Raw genomic sequence first — 19,451 nt, 5'->3', positions numbered from 1 at the left:
TATATATATATATATATATATATATATATTTTTGTATTTTTTTTTTGTATTATTTTTTAAACAAACACATAAACAAACATGACAACACACGATAAGATATACAAGCATTAATTGTCAGAGCACATCCAATGAGATCACATTTTAGTTAATTGTCTTATATAAGATATACCCCTAATACCTGTTATCTAAAAACCTACACACATATGCTCCAGCTCGAACCCCCCCCTCCCGGACCCCACCTTGGGAAGTACCTCCACTATCCCTCGCACCTAACCAGACACTACCATTATAAGCTAGCTTTTATTCTCTCCACCACTTCTAACCACATTGACATTTTGGATTCATTGAGACCCAGAATTCTTGCTGTAGATATTTCTTGATAAATCACATCGAGATATGTAAGAAACCAAACTTTCCGGCACATTTTTTCCGGTTGAAACCAGCGTGATGCGATCAGCTTTTTAGCTACTGTGATACCCGATAAAACCAATCTCTTTAGCTGTGGATTCACTGCAAACTCAAAAACATCATTCAATAGTAATACCGCGGGGTGTACAGGTATATTCCAAGATACGAGTTTTGATAATTGTTGGGTCACATCTTTCCAGAATGCCTTAACTGGTGGGCAATCCCAATACATGTGCATAAATGTCCCTTCGTCCCCATTTGTACATTGGGAGCATTTGGAGTCTTGTTTAAGCCCCATTCTGCACAGTCTTATAGGAGTCAAGTATGTCCTGTGAATATAGTTAAGATTGATTTGTTGATGATCCGGGTTCCTTGATGTAAGTCGGACATTTGCCCAGGCTCCTTGCCAATCAAAGTCATTTTCCAGGTCTGGTATATCCCTCCTCCAGACAGAGTCTAGTTGGAGGGTTTCATACGAGGACGTTAGTAATTGATGATAAAAATCTGAAACAAAACCTCTCGATGTCTCTCTTTCGTAGAAGAATTTGTGGTATCTGTGGTGTTCAATTGGTATGTCTAATGGAACACCGTGAGACTTCAAACATAGCTGTAACTGTTTGTAAAAAAGCCATGTGGACTTGGTGAGATTAAATTTTTTGCGTATTTCTTTATCACTACAAAAACCCTGTTTGTTAAAAACATCCCCTAATGAGTGTATGCCTTGTTCTTCCCATATAGGGAATCTTATAGGTCGTTTTTCAATTAAGAGTGCATTGTTATTGAATAAGGGAGTATGATTGTGCCATTTATGTGGGTTAGGATTTTTTTTCTGTGATTCACGCCATATCCGGATCGCATGAGTAATTATGGGGCCAAATTTCCGTTCACAGTGCTTGATTGGTAGTTTAGTGTATGCTATGTCCTTCAGTCTATGTGGAGCTACTATGTTTTCTTCAAATTTTCTCCAGGATACTAATGCTTGGGGGTCAAACCATGTTGTCAATGGTCTTAATGTGTACGCCTTAAAATATTGGAAAAAATCTGGAAATGCCATGCCACCATCTGCTTTATTTCTCTGTGCGGTGGATCTTTTTATACGTGGTGGTTTGTTATTCCAAATAAATTTGTATGTGGAGGAGTGTAATCTTTTCCAGTAACCCTCTGGAGGGGGTAATGGTAGCATTGAACTGAAGAAGTTGATTCTAGGTAGTACATCCATCTTAACTATTGATATCCGTGCTTGTACTGTGTTTTTAAGTTTTGCCCATCTATCAAGGTCGTCTTTGATTTTGTTTTGAATTTTTGTGTAATTGTGCTTCACCGTTTGTCTTATGGTGGGGAATATTTCCACTCCCAAGCATCTAAAATGTTTTACCATCGGTATCTCTCCTGGGAGGGTTATATCTTTTTTTGCAGGGGTGTTAAGTGGAAGGAAAGCCGACTTCGGCCAATTTATCTTAAATCCCGATAAATCACCAAAGTTCTCAATCAACTTGAGCAGATGAGGCAATGTGGTGTTGGGGTTTTGCATGAACAATATTACGTTGTCCGCATATAAACTAATTTTTTGTTGTGTGCCCTTGATTACGATTGGTTCTATGGATTGGGATTGTCTTATATATTGTGCTAAAGGCTCTAATGATAGATTGAATAGTCCGGGACTAAGAGGGCAACCCTGTCTGGCAGAGCGTGATACCGGAAAGATTTTGGAGATGATTGTGCCTGTTGTAATCATGGCCGATGGGTCTTTGTATAATACTTTAATCATATCAATGAATCCTTTTCCTAACCCCATCCTTTCTAATACTGCCCATAGATACGACCATTCCAGCCTGTCAAAGGCTTTCATAGCATCCAGGGACAGCATCGCCTTAGGTATGGTGTCATCCTTGTCGGCATCTAGTACGTGCAGTATTCGTCTTATGTTATCAGTGATCAGGCGGCCTCTTATGAAGCCAGTTTGGTCCGGGTGAACTAAAGACGTCATATGCTTTTGTAATCTGATGGCTAATACCTTAGAGTACAGTTTGATATCGGTTCCGAGGAGGCTTAAAGGTCTATAACTACCGCACTCGTTGGGGTCTTTGTCTTTTTTAAGGAGGACTGTTATGAGTGCAATATTGTCATTCTTATGGAAGTTCCCCTCCTTGACTGAGTATAAGATCATATTTAGTAATAAGGGTCCAATTATGTCCCAACAAGAAAGGTACATTTCTGATGGGATACCGTCTCTTCCAGGAGCCTTACCACTTTGCATTGCGGTTATGGCCTTCTTGAGTTCCTCTAGTGTGATCGGTGTTTCTAACTGTTTAGCGTCATCCTCTGAAAGTTTAGGGAGAATAATTTGATTAAGATATGTGTCCATTTTGTTTTGATCGAAGGTCGTTTCTGATTTATATAAGTCGGAGTAGAATTCTTTGAATGTATCGTTTATTTTTACAGGGTCTGTTTCAAGTACTTGTTGTGCTCTAATGGTAGTTATATCTGCAAATTTTGCATTAATTCTTAATCGCATGGCTAATAGGTGACTAGGTTTGGAACCATGGGAGTACTGCTGTTGTCTTGTGCTGCGTATTTGTATTTCCGATTGTTGTCTGTATATGGCATTGATCTCTATTTTTAGTACGTTAACTTGATTCTCTAGTCGAGTTGAGTTGTTGTATTTTAGAGAATTAAATAACGTTGAGTAAAGCGTTTCCAGCTCAGCCAGTTTTGTGCCTTGATTCTTGCGCATTTTGGAGGAAAAGCTATCCGTGAAATCTTTGATCATTCCCTTTACCGACATCCATAATATTCTGGGGTCTTGCACCGAGTTTGCATTCTCCCGTTGGAATACTATAAGAGCTTCTTTGAGTTGTGTAATGAATTCCTTGTTATTAAGCAGCATCGAGTTAAATCGCCATCTTGGGGCTCGGGAGGATAGTATACCAAATGTACCTTTAAGGAGTAAATAACAGTGATCTGATGCGTTGGGTATCATTTCCACTTCATAATTATCAAATAGTCTCTGTGATGCAAAGACATAATCTATTCTGGATAATGTATTATGTCTCGCAGATCGACAAGAGTACTTTCGGGTCGTGGGATTAAGTAATCGCCATAAGTCATTTACACCTGTAATCTTCGACCAATACTTTAATGCCTTAGATGAATTATTTTGTTCGCTGGAAAAGGCGAGGTAAGATTTGTCCATCCTTGGGTTCCAGATGGCATTAAAATCCGCACCTATTATAAATGAGTAATCGGGAATGTCTAACATTGCATTGGTTAGTGTAGTGAAGAAATCCTCTTCGTACAAATTTGGGGCGTATACCGCTACCAACGCTATTTTCCTGTTCTTATGTACAATCTTAGCTATAGTTATCCGACCTTCTACATCAGACCATACTCCCTTTAGTACAATATTCAACTTACGTTTAACGACTATGGCTACACCCCGAGTTCTCGTACCAATAGAAGAGTGACTAATATTATGATATGTGTTGTCCGCTAATTTATCTATGTCTTTCTCTAGAATGTGCGTTTCGCTTAGCAGAGCAATGTCCACATGTTCTTTTTTCATCAGTGTGAGCACGCTTTTGCGTTTGAGTTGGTTATTTATTCCCCCGGTGTTCCATATCATTATATTCAAACTAGCCATAATCTATACATACATATTATCTATAATAATTTTTGGTAATGCTTCTGGAGTGCGAGGCAATAATAGATATACATCCCACTAGTGAGGTCCCGTTGAGAGCCGAGCTTAAAAACATACATATATACAAATAAAAATCCCCTTCCCTTCCCTCCCACCGAGAGTCGTACAGGATTGTGTTCCATGAACACAACCTTTGCGTATGACTCCCTCCCTTGCACCACCGGATATCCCAGAATGATCCAATTATCCTTAACATTCATATGTATACCATAGGATCTAACACTCTAAATTCTACCATAAGTAGAATGTCGACTGTGGCTTGGCCACTTTCCCGTTAACACTTTGGCTGCCAGGAGCCGTGTTAAAGCGTCATTCCCGGCCATGCTCAAGTTGCCGAGGACGCTTTCCAGCGTCTTTAATATCAATATTTCAAAAATCTGGAATCGGATTCATATTTCCTCTCCGCTGGCCTGAGATCCACCAGGAGGACCCACTGAGCTCTCTGGCGGTTCAGGAGCGCCATCTGGTGGCCGATCGGCGCAATCGCTTAACAGGAAGCGCAGTAGAGGTTTTGCTGGTCGGCCGTATTACTTCCGGGCACTCGGTATAGGTTCCGGCACTCTAGCTCGTCACACTACATAGCGATCGATTGCCAATAACTCGATAAACAACATGATTTGGACGTATATACCATTATACAAGCTGGAGATGGACCGGGTAAATCGCCATCCCATAATGATAAAATTTCTACTCTACGATGATCGCCCAACGGCGCGCGGAGACTGGGGTGAGTTTTAGCGTGTAAAGTTACCGTCTTCGATACTAGCTGCTATTATCAACATTTGACCCACATTAGATGATTGGTATAACGCTGCCCACGGAATTATAAACGCCCCCTCGTCCATCCGGTCAACATCAGATGACGTGTAGTAACTTCTAGAAGTACGTCTAGTTGGAATTTTTTATATCGCGCTGATTGCCATCAAACTGTATTTCATCATCAATATAATGCATTTGGGGCTATATATCACGTTCTGGAGAAAGCTGCAGAAAGAGATGAAAACATACTTATACATTAGACCATACTTTACTATGAATATGTGAATGAAAAAGTTTAACGTTGCTACACAATGAACAATACATATAGGACTTTGAATGGGCCCTAATAATGGCAATGTAGCAATAGAATTTAAAAAGTTATAGCCCTGCAAAGAAGGGGACTTTCTCCATAGACAAATAGAGCTGGCAATCTATGGTATATCATGAATTTAACCCATGGCAGCCAAAGTGTTAAATAAAAATTTAAATAAGATAAAACTAAAAATAAAGACCAAAAATAAGCTTCAATTATCATGCCCTAATCACTTACATTTTATATGAACTTGTGTAATTTATAGTAACCCATGAATAATATGGAGGTATTGAACTGAAGAGAGAGCCTCAATAAATCAGAGAAAACGGATGAAAAAAAAACAAGTAAAAGGAAGAGAACATTAACTTAAAAAGCAGTTTTTAAATACGTATATGCAGCATTTCCCCTGACCAGGGGTGGGCGATGATCCGTTGTGTAGAATGTTATTCCAGCCGGCCGCTGCTATGATGGTTCTGTGGTTCTGCAGCTAGATGCTGTTGATTATTCCCCCGAAGGGCTTCTGGTAGAATGTCGGCCACGTATTGCTGTTATTCCAGAATGTTCCCTATATCAAAGAATGCTTTAGATGTTCTAGATTATTCAATATGTCGTTTTTACAGTGATCGAATGTTCCAGTATGTTCTGGAGTGTTCCAATTTTGAATCCAATATGTCCGCAATAATAGAATCCCGACGGGGAAAGCATTCAATAACTCTGAGCTCGTAGGTCTCTCTGTCCCAAATCCTCGGTTCATTAAAGATTATACTATATGGTGTCCATGCATAACAGAGATTAAAAGGCCATTTATACACTATCCTGCGTGTTGTGCAGACATGTATTTGGCTGCATCTTCAGGCGAGTTGAGGAAAACCCTTGCTCCTTTTTTATCGACAATGCGAAGTATTGCAGGGTATGTTAATAGGGGTCTGTATTTCTCCAGATAGAGTTGAGACATCACCGTCTTGAACTTGGCACGCAGGTCCACTACCTCACGACAATAATCTTCAAAGCAGTGTATTGGTATATCCTTGTACCGGTATTTCAGATTGTCTTTCATCCTGCGAGTTTCACGAATAATCATTTATTTTATTCTAACTTGGCGCAGGATAACCAATATCACTCTGGGCTTAGCGTTATTGTCACTGGATCGGGTCCCCAATCTGTAGCACTGTTCCACCTCTGGTACTTTAGGAAGGATCTCTGTTCCCAAGATTTTCTGTAATTCTGTGGCAAACTCTTCAGGGTGTGCACATCTCACTGACTCGTCCAGACCGACTATACGAATATTCAGCTTGCGTTTTTGATATTCCATCTCGAATATTTTGGCTTTCTGTTCTTCATTGATTCGCTTAAGCTCCATCGTTATATCGCTGAGCTCCGTATTGAGTTCTTTGTAGTTTCCCTTCATCTCAGCAGTTAGGTTAACGTTGATATCATCTACTTCTTTGTAGATTAGAACAAATTTTTTTTGGTGGACTTCCATACCTGCTTCCAGAGCCTCGGTGCGTTTAATATGTGCGTCGGCGTCCACTCTCAGCGCTTCTATTTTGCCTTCAATAGATTCTTTAATAGCATCTACTTTTTGGGTTATTGTCTTCTCCATTTCCTCCATTCTCCGGATGATATATTCGGTGTCCGCGGAGGTATTTGAAGGGGTTGAACTTGAAGCGGCCACTGTCAAGTCTATATTTTCTGCTGTATGCCGCACGAATCCTGCTTCCTTAGGCGGGACCTCTGCGACTGGTTTTGGTCTCGTTGTGTCTTTCCTTGTGTTTGGCATCTCGATTCTTTTGGTCAATATAGTTAGTTAATAATCTCAGTTGATATATGCGTCAAGTTTTAAACGCATTAATCGTTTATAAATATGTTTTTAAAACGAAAAAAAAAATAACGGGTGAGCAGCTGTGTCACATGCGACTTACTCCATTCTAACGCTAAACCGGAAACTCATATATATATATAGACTATATCAGTTCACACATAATAAAAACAACAAAACTAAAAGCTAAATAACATAAAACAGATTAACTTAAGGAAATATCTCTACCCCCGTCCCCCACCTTCCAACACACACACACATATTATATATATATATATTTGAGAAATTAGTTTATTTGAATGTGGGCACTGATATTCGAAAATGAACTAAACAGGCTTTATTTCTAAAAAATGTATGTAAAAAAGGATACACCGGTGGGAGTAACACCAACTACCGTGGCAAGCCTGGTGCTCGGTGTGTCGACTGATACTGGAAGTTTAGGACTCAGGGTTGGTTTTGGCAGATAAACAATGGTATTGGTGTGTCTCTACTTGAGTCATGTAGTTATATTTACAAAAATTAAACAAGTGTGAATTTGCAGTAGCTGCAACCACGTACATGCATGCATCTATGTGTGCGTGCATTTATACACACACACGCACAAGGGAGCATGGCTATGTGTGTGTGTGTGTTTGTGTGTGTCCATGCCCCATGATCAAGCTTTCCACAATGTTTGGCTGGCTACCTGAATCCGTTTAGAAGTTATGAGCCACTCCCATTTTTTGCCAATTGGCATGAACAGTTATCGGTTATCCCTTGGCTCATGACCAACCTTTCCACAAAATATTGTGCAAGTCTGTGAATCCATTTTGATGTTATGTGCCTTTTTGCGATAGGCCACTCCCATTGCCGTGCTCACCTTTTATCCAATTGGCATCAACACACACAAACACATACTGTATATATTTATATGAGAAATATATCAACATAAATGTAAGGTTTTATTACAGGATCTTGTAATACACACAACCTTTTTTCTTTTGCAGCTAGAATATATTCACAATGTCATTACAGTTCAGATACTCAATTTGTTATGTTGAATGAAATTCTCAACAGTCATAACATGGGAGTGAATGCAGTTCTCCAATCACTGCTTTTATCACCTCTGCCTCGTTTTCAATCTCTGATGGACCCTTAGCCCTGTTTCCACAATCCATGCTGTACTTCCTTACTAGACTTCCTTACCTTCCTTGCCCAGCTCCTCCTTAAGTTGGTTACAACACTAAAGTAAAGTTAATGGGCCCCACTGTAAAAAGCACTTCCTCGAATGCCTTTACTTGGGTTGCAGTTTTCAGCGTTTTATCTCTGGGTTTGTGTACAGGCTGAAGCCTGGTCCCATTACTTTTCATTCGTTTTGTGGCAAACTAACCACAGCTGTGAGTGTTCGGTGTGCAGAACGCCTCTCAGATTGTGCTGAGAAAGGACTCTATCCATCATTGATAAAGTAGGAAATAGGGCTAGGGGTCCAAAATCACCCTTACTCTTTTAAGTGACCATTCCAGTCTTTTGACATGTGGGTTCCAAGTCATTCTTGTCTTGCTACAAAAACCAAAGTACCCATAATCTTTTTCCATGAACTGAAAAAACCTGGTAGTGGTAGTTATGTTCTGCTGATTCACCACCACTGCTATTGGCTTCTTCCAGTGTATCATAACATGTGTCTTAAAGACCACATCACCCCATGGAAGTCACCACATTTGACTAAATGCCATGCCAAGATCTTATGTGTCACTTGTTTTCTGAAAGGTTTTGCCATTGTGATGTAATACAGTCTGGGGAAGAATTCCTCCTCTTCCTTGTTTAGACACGGGGCAAATTGGAGCAACTTTTCAGGAGAAATAAATGCACCATACATGTTAGCATGACATTTTAATCGGATGTGGTGACTTTCTTGTGTTCATCTGGTGTTTAAGACACATTTCAGATACAATGGAAGCCCATGGCAGTGGTGAATGGGCAGGAAATAAGGCCAAAATTTTTCAGGAACGGTAACCGATTTTGGAGAAAGAAGGGCAGCTTGAATGACTTGGAGCCCACATCTCAAAAACACTGGTACACTGCTTTTAATATGGTGGGCAGGTGGAAGAGGCGAACGGAAATCCTATCCTCCCTCTCAAGGGTTTAAAATCTATACTTTATTGCCCTATCAACGTGATTGATTGTGTCTTGGTGAACTCAAAACTGAAAGGGACAAACATAAATAAAAAAAACACTCACTCATAAAGCACATAATACTTTGGACAAAGCATAAAACGGACGAGTGAGATCCAACACATAAAAACACCATGAGATAAAACACAAGGACCCGTAGGGGAATTAACTGAGGCATCAAACAACCCCAATAGACTACAATCACTGCCATAGTCCTGTAGGCCAGAATAAAATCTTCTCTTCTCTTCCTTCCTCCTTTTAATTTCTTCTCCTCTCCCCATCTCCTTTCCCCATCTCCTCTCCTCCTCTCCCCTCTCTTCTCCCCTCCCCTCCTCTCCCCGCCTCTCCTCCTCTCCTCCTCAGGTGTTTAAACGTCACAACCCCGCCACAGCCGAGGAGCAGGAGATGATGGAGAACCTGTTTGATTCTCTGTGTTCCTGCCTCATGCTGGCAGCCAATCGGGACCGCTTCCTCAGGGGGGAGGGGCTTCAGCTCATGAACCTCATGCTAAGGTGACTGGACTTGCACCTCATCTTCATCACTTCATCCATCCTTATGTAGTCTCCCACTTCCGTTGTTGTAGTTCTATGTGCAGTTTCTGAACTTTGGCAAAGATGCTAGCTAGTGTGGATATATATAATTTTTGAAACAAAATGCGAACATTCAGGGGAGAAAATTTGTTTATATTAGTGCTTTCAATCAATTAAAATATTTAATCTGATTAATTGCATGAATGTCCATAGTTAACTCGCGATTATTCGCAAATTAATCTCATAAAAAAACTGATATTTTTCAAAGTTCCAAGTTTTAATACTCATGAGTCAACAAATGCTTGCGTTATGCAGCCATTTAACACAAAAGGATGACCCTCATGCATTGCAAATTTGCATCAAATTCAAAACAGAGTGATGCACAAAATAACTTAAAAGAAAATAATAATTTAAAACAATGAATAAAGTGTGCATGAAATAATAGGGGGAAGAAAACATTAGGAACTTGTTACATTCACCCACACAAGGGCTGAATAATCACCCCCCCCTCTCTCTCTCTCACACACACACACACACACACACACACACACACACACACACACACACACACACACACACACACACACACACACACACACACACTCTCCCAGATCTCTTTCTCTCTTGCCCCTTCCTCATCTCTCTCACCCCCCTCTCTCTCTATCTTTCACACACATCTTTCACACACACACACACACACACACACACACACACACACACACACACACACACACACACACACACACACACACACACACACACACACACACACACACACTTTGAGTCAGAAACAAACATAGTATCAATGAGAGTATCAATAATACACCTGAGTGAAGTCTAGTAAAATAAAAATAAATCTTCTAAAAAGTTAATCGTGAGTTAAAAAGAATAGTGGCGTTAATAATAATAATAATAATAATAATAATAGATTGGATTTGTAATGCACTTTTTGTTCGCTGGGATCCCAAAGTGCTACACTACATGGTTAAAACAGTTAAAAAATTGAAATAAAATAGTTATTAGTAAAACAAATAAAATAAAATACAGAATAAAAATAAGATAAAAATAGAACATAGTTAATTAAAAACATAGTATACACAGGCAATTTAAAAACAAAAGCGCAATAAAATTAAAATAAAAAGCTAACAGTCAAAGGCCTTTTTGAACAGATAGGTTTTCAGGCCTGCTTTAAAAGAGTCCAGGCTCTGTGGTGCCCTCAGCTGGATGGGGAGGCTGTTCCACAGGCGTGGTGCAGCCGTGCAGAAGGCTCGGTCACCCATGGTGCAGAGCCGGGTATTGGGGATCTGAAGGAGCAGGCTACCTGCGGATCTGAGGGTGCGGGTGAAGGATTGTGGAGTGATGAGTTCCTGAAGGTAGAGGGGTGCGTGTCCGTTTATGCAGTTATGGGTGATCGTCAGGATTTTGTAGTTGATCCGGGATGAGACGGGGAGCCAGTGTAGTGAGTGGAGGATGGGGGTTATGTGATCGTGTTTACGGACTCTCATCAGGATCCTGGCAGCGCTGTTCTGGATGTATTGCAGCTTTTGGATGCTCTTGCCAGGAATCCCGATGAAGAGTCCGTTACAGTAGTCCAGTCTTGAGGAGATAAAGGCATGGACAAGCTTTTCTGCATCTGACAGGGTTAGAATGGGACGGAGTTTTGATATGTTTTTTAGGTGATAGAATGAGGTCTTGCAGAGGTGTTTTATGTGGGTGTTGAAGGTCAGGTGGGGGTCAAATCGAACCCCCAGATTTGTGACTGAGGGGGAGAGGGGGATTACCTGGCCGTCAAAGGTGAGATGTGATATGGATGAAGACTGAACCTGGTGAGGGGTGCCAATTAGGAGTGCCTCGGTTTTTTTGCTGTTTAGTTGGAGGAAGTTGCTGTTCATCCATGCCTTATCTCCCCAAGACAGGTGGTGAGGCATGACAGAGCTGCAGAGGGGTTTAATAGAATTGTGCGTTAATACCGCGTTAACTTTGACAGCCTTAGTTATATATATATATATATATATATATATATATATATATATATATATATATATATATATATATATATATATACTGTATATACCTCTACAGATGGAGCACAGTAGAGCGCCGCCCTTGCTGCCGTCGGCAACACGGTAGCCAGGTAGTTGCCGGGTATTCTAATCATATCCGCTAATCTAATCAATACGATCAATGGATTCACGTGAACAATAAATAGACTGTTGTATACAATATTATTTGTGTAATTTATCTGTACATATCATACATGCATCAGTTCTACCTGTGATTATAAATGAGCAGCAATTCTCTGCACCAGTCTACTCCACTGCGACACTGCGACAGTGGCTCAGGAGGTAGAGCAGTCGTCTGGCAATCCGGAGGTTCCCGGTTCGATTCCCGCTCCTCCTGGGCAGCGTGTCGATGTGTCCTTGAGCAAGACACTTAACCCCTAATTGCTCCCGATGAGCAGGTTGGCACCTTGCATGGTTGCCTCCGCCGTCGGTGTGTGAATGGGTAATATGTAACAAATTGTAAAGCGCTTTGGATAAAAGCGCTATATAAAAAAGCAGCCATTTACCATTTATAATCACAAGCCCTTTTCCCACAGACTTCGTGGCATTATACCACGATATGGATTGTCTTTTTCCCCCCAATCTGCCTGCTTTGGGTTGTCCACACTGTACTTAGCAAGACGGTATAAGTGTGTGCTTTCAGACAGAATGCTGTGATGCTGCGCTCCTGAGTCGGATAGATGGAAATGCAGCGTGGATAGAATAGGCAGCGCCAATTAAGTTGTCATGCATCCGTGGTTTTGTAGTAAAGGAGAGCGGAGGAGGGGAGAAACAGCCCAGTTAAATTGTGCCATTCTCCGCTTGATATAATTATATATTGAAATTCTTTATTGGGAAAACCACATTGAGATACAGTATCTCGTTTTCGAGAGGGTCCCACATTTTGTGCAATGTAATTCAGAATCGGAACACATAACGCACAACAAAAAAATAAAATAAAGGACACATACAAAAACACAACAGAACAAGTACACATTATAAGAGGATATGTCTCAATCTCCATCATGATAGGCCCACTCCACGGCAGTCACATGACGGTGCCACCACAGGGCAAACAAATAATGCTTACCCCCCGATGACACCGCCAGGCAGCCGCCGCGAGAAAGGCCCAACAAAACATTCAAAGGGTTAGTAGAATACAGGATGTAATAGATATTGAGCTCCAGGACTGGCAGGAGAAGAGGAGCAATCAACCTGCCCAACGAGCGCCCCCAAATCAACCAATCGCCCCCCCCCCCCTGCCTAAAAATAGGAGTAGAGCCAACTAGCTAACCCGTAACACCCGCATAAAGGACGGCTATGCCCCACGTCCCCTCACCAGCGCAGGAGCCCCACCAAGGAAGCATGTACAATTGACCATAAAATTAGAACAAAGAGCATTTTTAAAGAGGTAAAATGAAGATATGGATCGAATGGTCACCGGAAGGTTGTTCCAGTCCGAAGGGGCTTTGAACATGAAAGATTTCTTGGCCATTGCTTTTGAAAATGGAGAAACTGTGAAAAAATACTGTACAGAGTGTCTTCGATAAGTGCAAGAAAAATGGACCATCAACTGTTTCAGATAAGCAGGATAGTCAGAATGGATACATTTGAAAATCAATTGCAGCCAATGTCTCTGTCTTCTTAAAGTAGGAGAAGGCCAGTCTAAGGTTTGATACATAGTACAATGGTGTGTTTTGAATGGACAGTCAAGAACAAATCTGCATAGTCTATTGTAAGCCACATTTAGAGGTGATAAGTGGGTTTTGGAGGCAGCTTGATAGACAACATCAGCATAGTCAATTAATGGCAAAATAAGTTGTTGTGCAAGTTTCTTTCTAACAGTGAAGGAAAAACAATGTCTAGCTCTATAAAGGACTCCAATGCTGCGATTCATTTTAATAACAGTAGAGGTAATATGGAAATTGAATGAGAGTTCGGGGTCAAGCCATACTCACAAATACTTGATGCGTTCAGCTTTTTGCAGAGGTGTATTATCGGCACATAAAATAACGCATGCCTTAGATTCGGTTGCCTTCAGTTTTTTCCGAGTACCAAAAATCATAAAGTGCGATTTGGTTTTGTTTAATATTAGTTTATTTTCAGCAAGCCATTTCTGTAGTGTCTTAAAGTCAGATTGTAAGGCTGATTGAATCTGTGCTACATTATTTTTGGATGTATACAACACTGTATCGTCTGCATAAAGATGAACGCTGCAATCAGAACAAACAGAAGGTATATTATTTATAAATATTGAAAAAAGAAGTGAATTAAAAACTTTTTTTGCTCATATGCTTAACACTTTGATTGCCGGAAAACGCTTTTTTCACGTCATTCAGAGCCATGCTAAAGGTGCAGAGGACGCCGTAACTCGTCTTTGATATCAATATTTCAAAAATCTGTGATCGAAATCATATTTTCTTTCCGGAGCCCTGAGATGTGCTGGTGGGCTCCCACCAACTGTCTAACGGTTCGAGAGCGCCATCTGGTGGCCGATCGGCAGATCGGCCAAGAGGGAGGGGCGCCCCAAACAGGAAGTGCTCATCCATATGAGCTCCGGGCACTCGCGTCCGGTAGCCGGACTCCATCTCAACACACTGGATGATCAATTGCTCGCCCTAACTCAATAAACAACGTTATTTGGACGTATATAGTATTATACAAGCTGGAAATGGTTCATCAGGATAAACATCCCATAATCGAAAACGGTCTACACCACGCTGATCGTCCAACGGCGCGAGGAAGATCCGGTAAGATTCAGCGTTATTTTTTAACGTGTTCCATATAAACTGTTATGATGAACATATGACCCACACTAGATGAATGATATAACGCTGCCCACGGAATTATAAACGATCCCCCGCCCATCCGGTCATCATCAGATCATACGTAGATCATTCTAGAAGTACGTCCAATTGAAATTTTTTATATCGCCCCGATTGCCATCAAACTGTATTTCATCATCAATATAATGCATTTGGGGCTATAGATCACGTTCTGGAGAAAGCTGCAGAAAGAGATGAAAACATACTTATACATTAGACCATACTTTACTATGAATATGTGAATGAAAAAGTTTAACGTTGCTACACAATGCACAATACATATAGGACTTTGAATGGGCCCTAATAATGGCAATGTAGCAATAGAATTTAAAAAGTTATAGCCATGCAAAGAAGGGGTACTTCTCCATAGACAAATAGAACTGGCAATCTATGGTATATCATGAATTTAACCCATGGCAATCAAAGTGTTAAATGCTTAAAATGTTAAATATATTAATTCTAATTCTTTTTTTGTCATATCCACTATCCGTTCACTAATGCTTCGCAAGTTGCAAACAAAGTCTTGGCTTTCAGAATATTTTGATTTTATCATCAAATTCAGATGCTTGCAAAGAAAGGCATGATTACAAGTGGAGAATAATGATGTTAACGTCGGGAAACACACACCAACTTTCTTCTGCACAAATCATTACAGCTATAATTACATTACTAAAAAATACAATCCTCGTCCTCTACTTTAGTTAGCCTAATCAATACGATCAATAGATTCACATGAACAATAAATAGTAAGACTGTTGAACACATTATGAGAGGGGCAGCCCTGATGAGCAATGAATTCGATCAGCGAATACTTTTTGACGGCATCAGTTGACGTTGGCCCACAATCCACGATGAGCTGGTGGTGTGATGCGTGCACAGTATAGTGTGTTTGTCAAACATATCTAGATTCATTTGTTTTATGGTTCTTATTCATTTGGAATAAATGCCTCACAATGTACTGCAAAAATCTGAGGCCTTTTTCTCAAAATCATGGTTTTGTGACAGTCATTATATAATGAGTATCTTGCTTAATATTTGTGGAAAGACAATATTGATATCATTAGAAAGCTAAGGGTATCCTCTTTCCAACAGTGTATGAAACTCAAAATATGTTTCCGGTCAATGTGACTAAAATACATGGCCTTTCCTCGACTGCTTCTCTGCATTCTTCCGCTGGACCATCATGGACGTTTGCAATTGAATTGAAACTAGTCCTCATTTAAATTCAAAACTGCAGTCCAGAGGCGCGGGGGGGGGGGGGGGGGGAGGCGCTGCGGTTAAGTTGCTCCGCTTGTCATCACGCCTTTTCAAGCACCAGAGATGATAATGATCATTTATCCTCTGTCCTGCAACAGAAGAAAAATGGCCCGCATTTCAATGAAGTCATGCTTAAAATGTGATATTACGCATATTAGCAGAGGTGGGCTGTCGGGGCCAGCAAAGCCTTCTCTGCTAACATAAATTGTCAGTCAGAAAATTATATTTTTTATATTTTTATATAGCCTATATTTTCATTTGACAAAATTGGGAGATTGTGTTGATTGTCACTTTCTTTAACCAATACGATTTGTGCAGGTATTTTTTGTCGCTAGAGACGTCTAGCTGGCCTAGGCTGTGTTTCTCACTAAAGGCAGCTGAAGCCACGGTCACTTCACGGTCACTATTTGAGCACTTTTTTTAATGAATATATCACGGAATAATAATCAACATTAGGCCTAATATTCAGGGAAGACACTTGGCCTATATTTTAAATGATGGAAGGCACTGCCCCAAAAAAGGTTGTGAACCACTGTTCTAAGCAATTATTATATTATCATAATTATTATGTTATCATCATATACATGTTTTATGTCTAATTAAAATAATTATCATCTTTTTCTTGTTCGCCCAATAATGTTAACGTTGGGAAACACACCAACTTCAACCGACTGTTGACGCATTATGAGCAATAGATTCGACTGATCAGCGAATACTTTTGCACCAGTTGACGTTGGCCCACAATCCATGTGAAAAATAATTGGGAGACTAGGGATAAATAACATTTTGTGACACGGAAATGTAAGGTTTGTGAAATATTTAATGATGATATTGTATCTTCGTTTGGAAAATACTAGTATAATCTTTGGAAATGTTTTAAATCTTGAATCGATCAGCGATTTATCTCTGCCGCTCCCCTACATGTTCAAAAGCCTAGAGAAAGCTTGTCTTAACTTCATCATCATAAGTTATGAATATCAAATTGATATACCGGTAAATATTTGTCATTGTGTGCTATGGCTTTTGAGACCTATTTCTGAACGTGCTGTGGCTATCCTATCAACGCTGCAATTCGTGGCCACAACATCGCAGCATTCTGTCAGGCTTTGCGCCTCCTGGTGGCAGATAACAGAACAGCACTTGATCGAGAAATTACAATAAAATCAACCACGTGAGCGCCACCTATTGCCAATGGTAGAATGGTTGACAGATCTGTGTGCTCCATCTGTATATATATAGTATATATTATGATCCGCAATACAAGTTTAGAAAGCCAGAAATCTAGCACTTAGTGAAGCTATAGTTTTATATATATATATATATATATATAAAAAAATCGCTCTATATTTATATACATTTTAGCATCGTTGACAGAATGGTGTATGGCCTGTGACTGTGAGAGACAGAGATCCAGACCTGCCAGCACCAATCAGTTGGAGCGAGAGACGGAGAGCCAGACCTGCCAGCACTAATCAGTCTGAGCCAGAGACCTGACCTCACCGGGGCATAACAAGACATTACACACACTTATGAAACCTCTACCACAGCTCACATAATCATGCCCAGGTCGATATCTCATTATTGTGATGCAAAACCCTTTTCTTTCAAATCATCGAGGGGAGGAAGAGAGAGAATAATGGGGGGCGGAGGGGTGAGAGAGACACACACACACACCCACACACACAGAAAGACACACAGAAAGATTAGATAGAGAGATGGAGGGAAAGAGTGGGAGAGAGAAGAGAGGAGAGAGAGAGAGAGGGAGGGAGGGAGGGAGGGGTAGAGGGGAAAAAAGTGGGATAGAGAAGATATATTGACCGAGAAAGAGAGGGGGAAGGACAATCGGAAAGGTTGCTTTCATATCTCAACAGAATCTTAATCATATCAACAGCTCTGGTCTGATGATGGTGGTATATGGAGTCTATATGGAGAGGTTCTAGCTAAGCTGTGATTTAACCTGTCTATGGAGAGGTTCTAGCTAAGCTGTGATGTCTTGCCCCTAGAAACCAGGATCATCTAAACATAATTTGTACTCATGTGATGTGGATACCAGTGTTTAACTATATGTATTCTACTGTGGCCGTCGTCACCCACCACACCAAACACAACGTTAAAACAATTATAATTCAGTCAAACAATGTTTTTTTCCCCCTGTGTGACAAGCAGCTACGGTGGGGTCAAAATAATAATTACAAATCTACCACTTGCATCATGCGGCTCCTTAACACTTTGAATGCCCAGCAGGGGGCGCACATTTAGTGCTTGAATGCCCACATCCACTTCAATGTTAGCATTAATATCGCCTAATTTGTTTTAAATTATGGCTATGTGTCTAATCTGCCCGACGCCCGTCGCATTATCAATGACCTATTTCCAGTCAACATTGTCGAAGCAGATTGTTTTTTTATCGGTTCATTTCCGTTTCATAGCATTTAGAAAACGCCCCGTTTTTACGGGGAAAAAAAGAGGATTCCATGATAATCGCTGATGTACTGTAATATTCTAGAACGTTGTCATTTGTCGGCCTATTTATGAATCGTTTTCAAATAAACGCTAGATTATCGATAGTATATGTGTACGTGTGCACGCTAGTGCCGCGTGCTGAAAATTTATTCTCTCAGTTCCTGATCGCTCTTAGAGTCAAACAGCCGTATCACAAAAAAAAGAAAAAGCTTATATCTTTGTGAAAACGGGTCTGATTATCCTAAGACTGGTAACATAGATTCCTTACCTGAGATCAGATGGTATCCAAGTGGATTATTCCAATTCCTGATCGCCATTCGAAAAAATCAATCCTTTTATTGATCCACCGCGTATACAGTAAAACGCATAATCCCCGTTGCTCTGAGGGTCCAGCATGAAGCTGATCGACCCCGGTTACATGAGTGAGAAGTAAAATGTGGAGTCCGGGTCTTTTTTTCTCATTCATTTTCACTGAGTCCAATCCAAAAGGGTGAATTTCCATCTGGGAGACGATAGGGGGCGCTTTTTTCACATCTGAGCGCCTGGGGTGGCTGATTTTCCAACGGTAGACTCGGTTGATGAAATATGAATTCCGATTGCTAAGAAAAAAAAACGAGAAAAAAATAATATTCTTGCGGGGGGTAAACCCGAGAAAACTCGGGTTGGGCATCCAAAGTGTTAAAGGGATATTTCATCGGCAGTCACTCTTAACCCTATCTAAAGTAATCTACAAGTAAGATAGTGACACTACCATTCCTCATTCACTTCCATTCATTTTGAGGACAGTCTGAATATCATACTTCTGAAGTATAAAAAAAAACTATATAGCATTCCGTGTAATATAATATGTACCTTGACTCAGTATTGTCTGTTTTATTGAAATCTGCATTCAGTAGTTTGTTTAGACTAGGTCCCCAACAATTTATGGAAGTGAATGAGGAGCCTGACACCTGGGAGGAATGGCGGTGTCTACTAGGGGTGGGGGGGAAATCGATACGTAGTAGTATCGCGATACTTTGCGTGGCGATACCGTATCGATACAGGGATGCCAAGTATCGATATTTAATTATTCATAAAAAAATATGTTTTATTTTTTTGTATAAGGAAGTTGCATTGTTTATTTCAATACCTGTAATAGTACAGTAGTCCACACACACACATATGCATTCAGTTAAGTTGGAATA

The 19,451-nt window shown here is 40.4% G+C and overlaps 1 protein-coding gene across 1 annotated transcript in view; it reads left to right on the top strand.

Moving 5' to 3' along the window:
• ctnnbl1 (catenin, beta like 1) overlaps nucleotides 1-19,451 on the top strand; it is a 134,825-nt gene that overhangs the window by 22,845 nt on the left and 92,529 nt on the right. The window contains exon 10 of the mRNA XM_084333639.1: nucleotides 9,514-9,662. Within this exon, the coding sequence (XP_084189765.1) occupies nucleotides 9,514-9,662 (149 nt within the window). The remainder of the gene's footprint in view (nucleotides 1-9,513; nucleotides 9,663-19,451) is intronic.

The sequence above is a fragment of the Notolepis coatsorum genome (assembly GCF_963971535.1).
Source record: "Notolepis coatsorum genome assembly, chromosome: 17".
Classification (NCBI taxonomy): domain Eukaryota; kingdom Metazoa; phylum Chordata; class Actinopteri; order Aulopiformes; family Paralepididae; genus Notolepis; species Notolepis coatsorum.
Note: the sequence above shows the minus strand (reverse complement) of the source record. Positions and strands in the feature narration are given on the sequence as shown.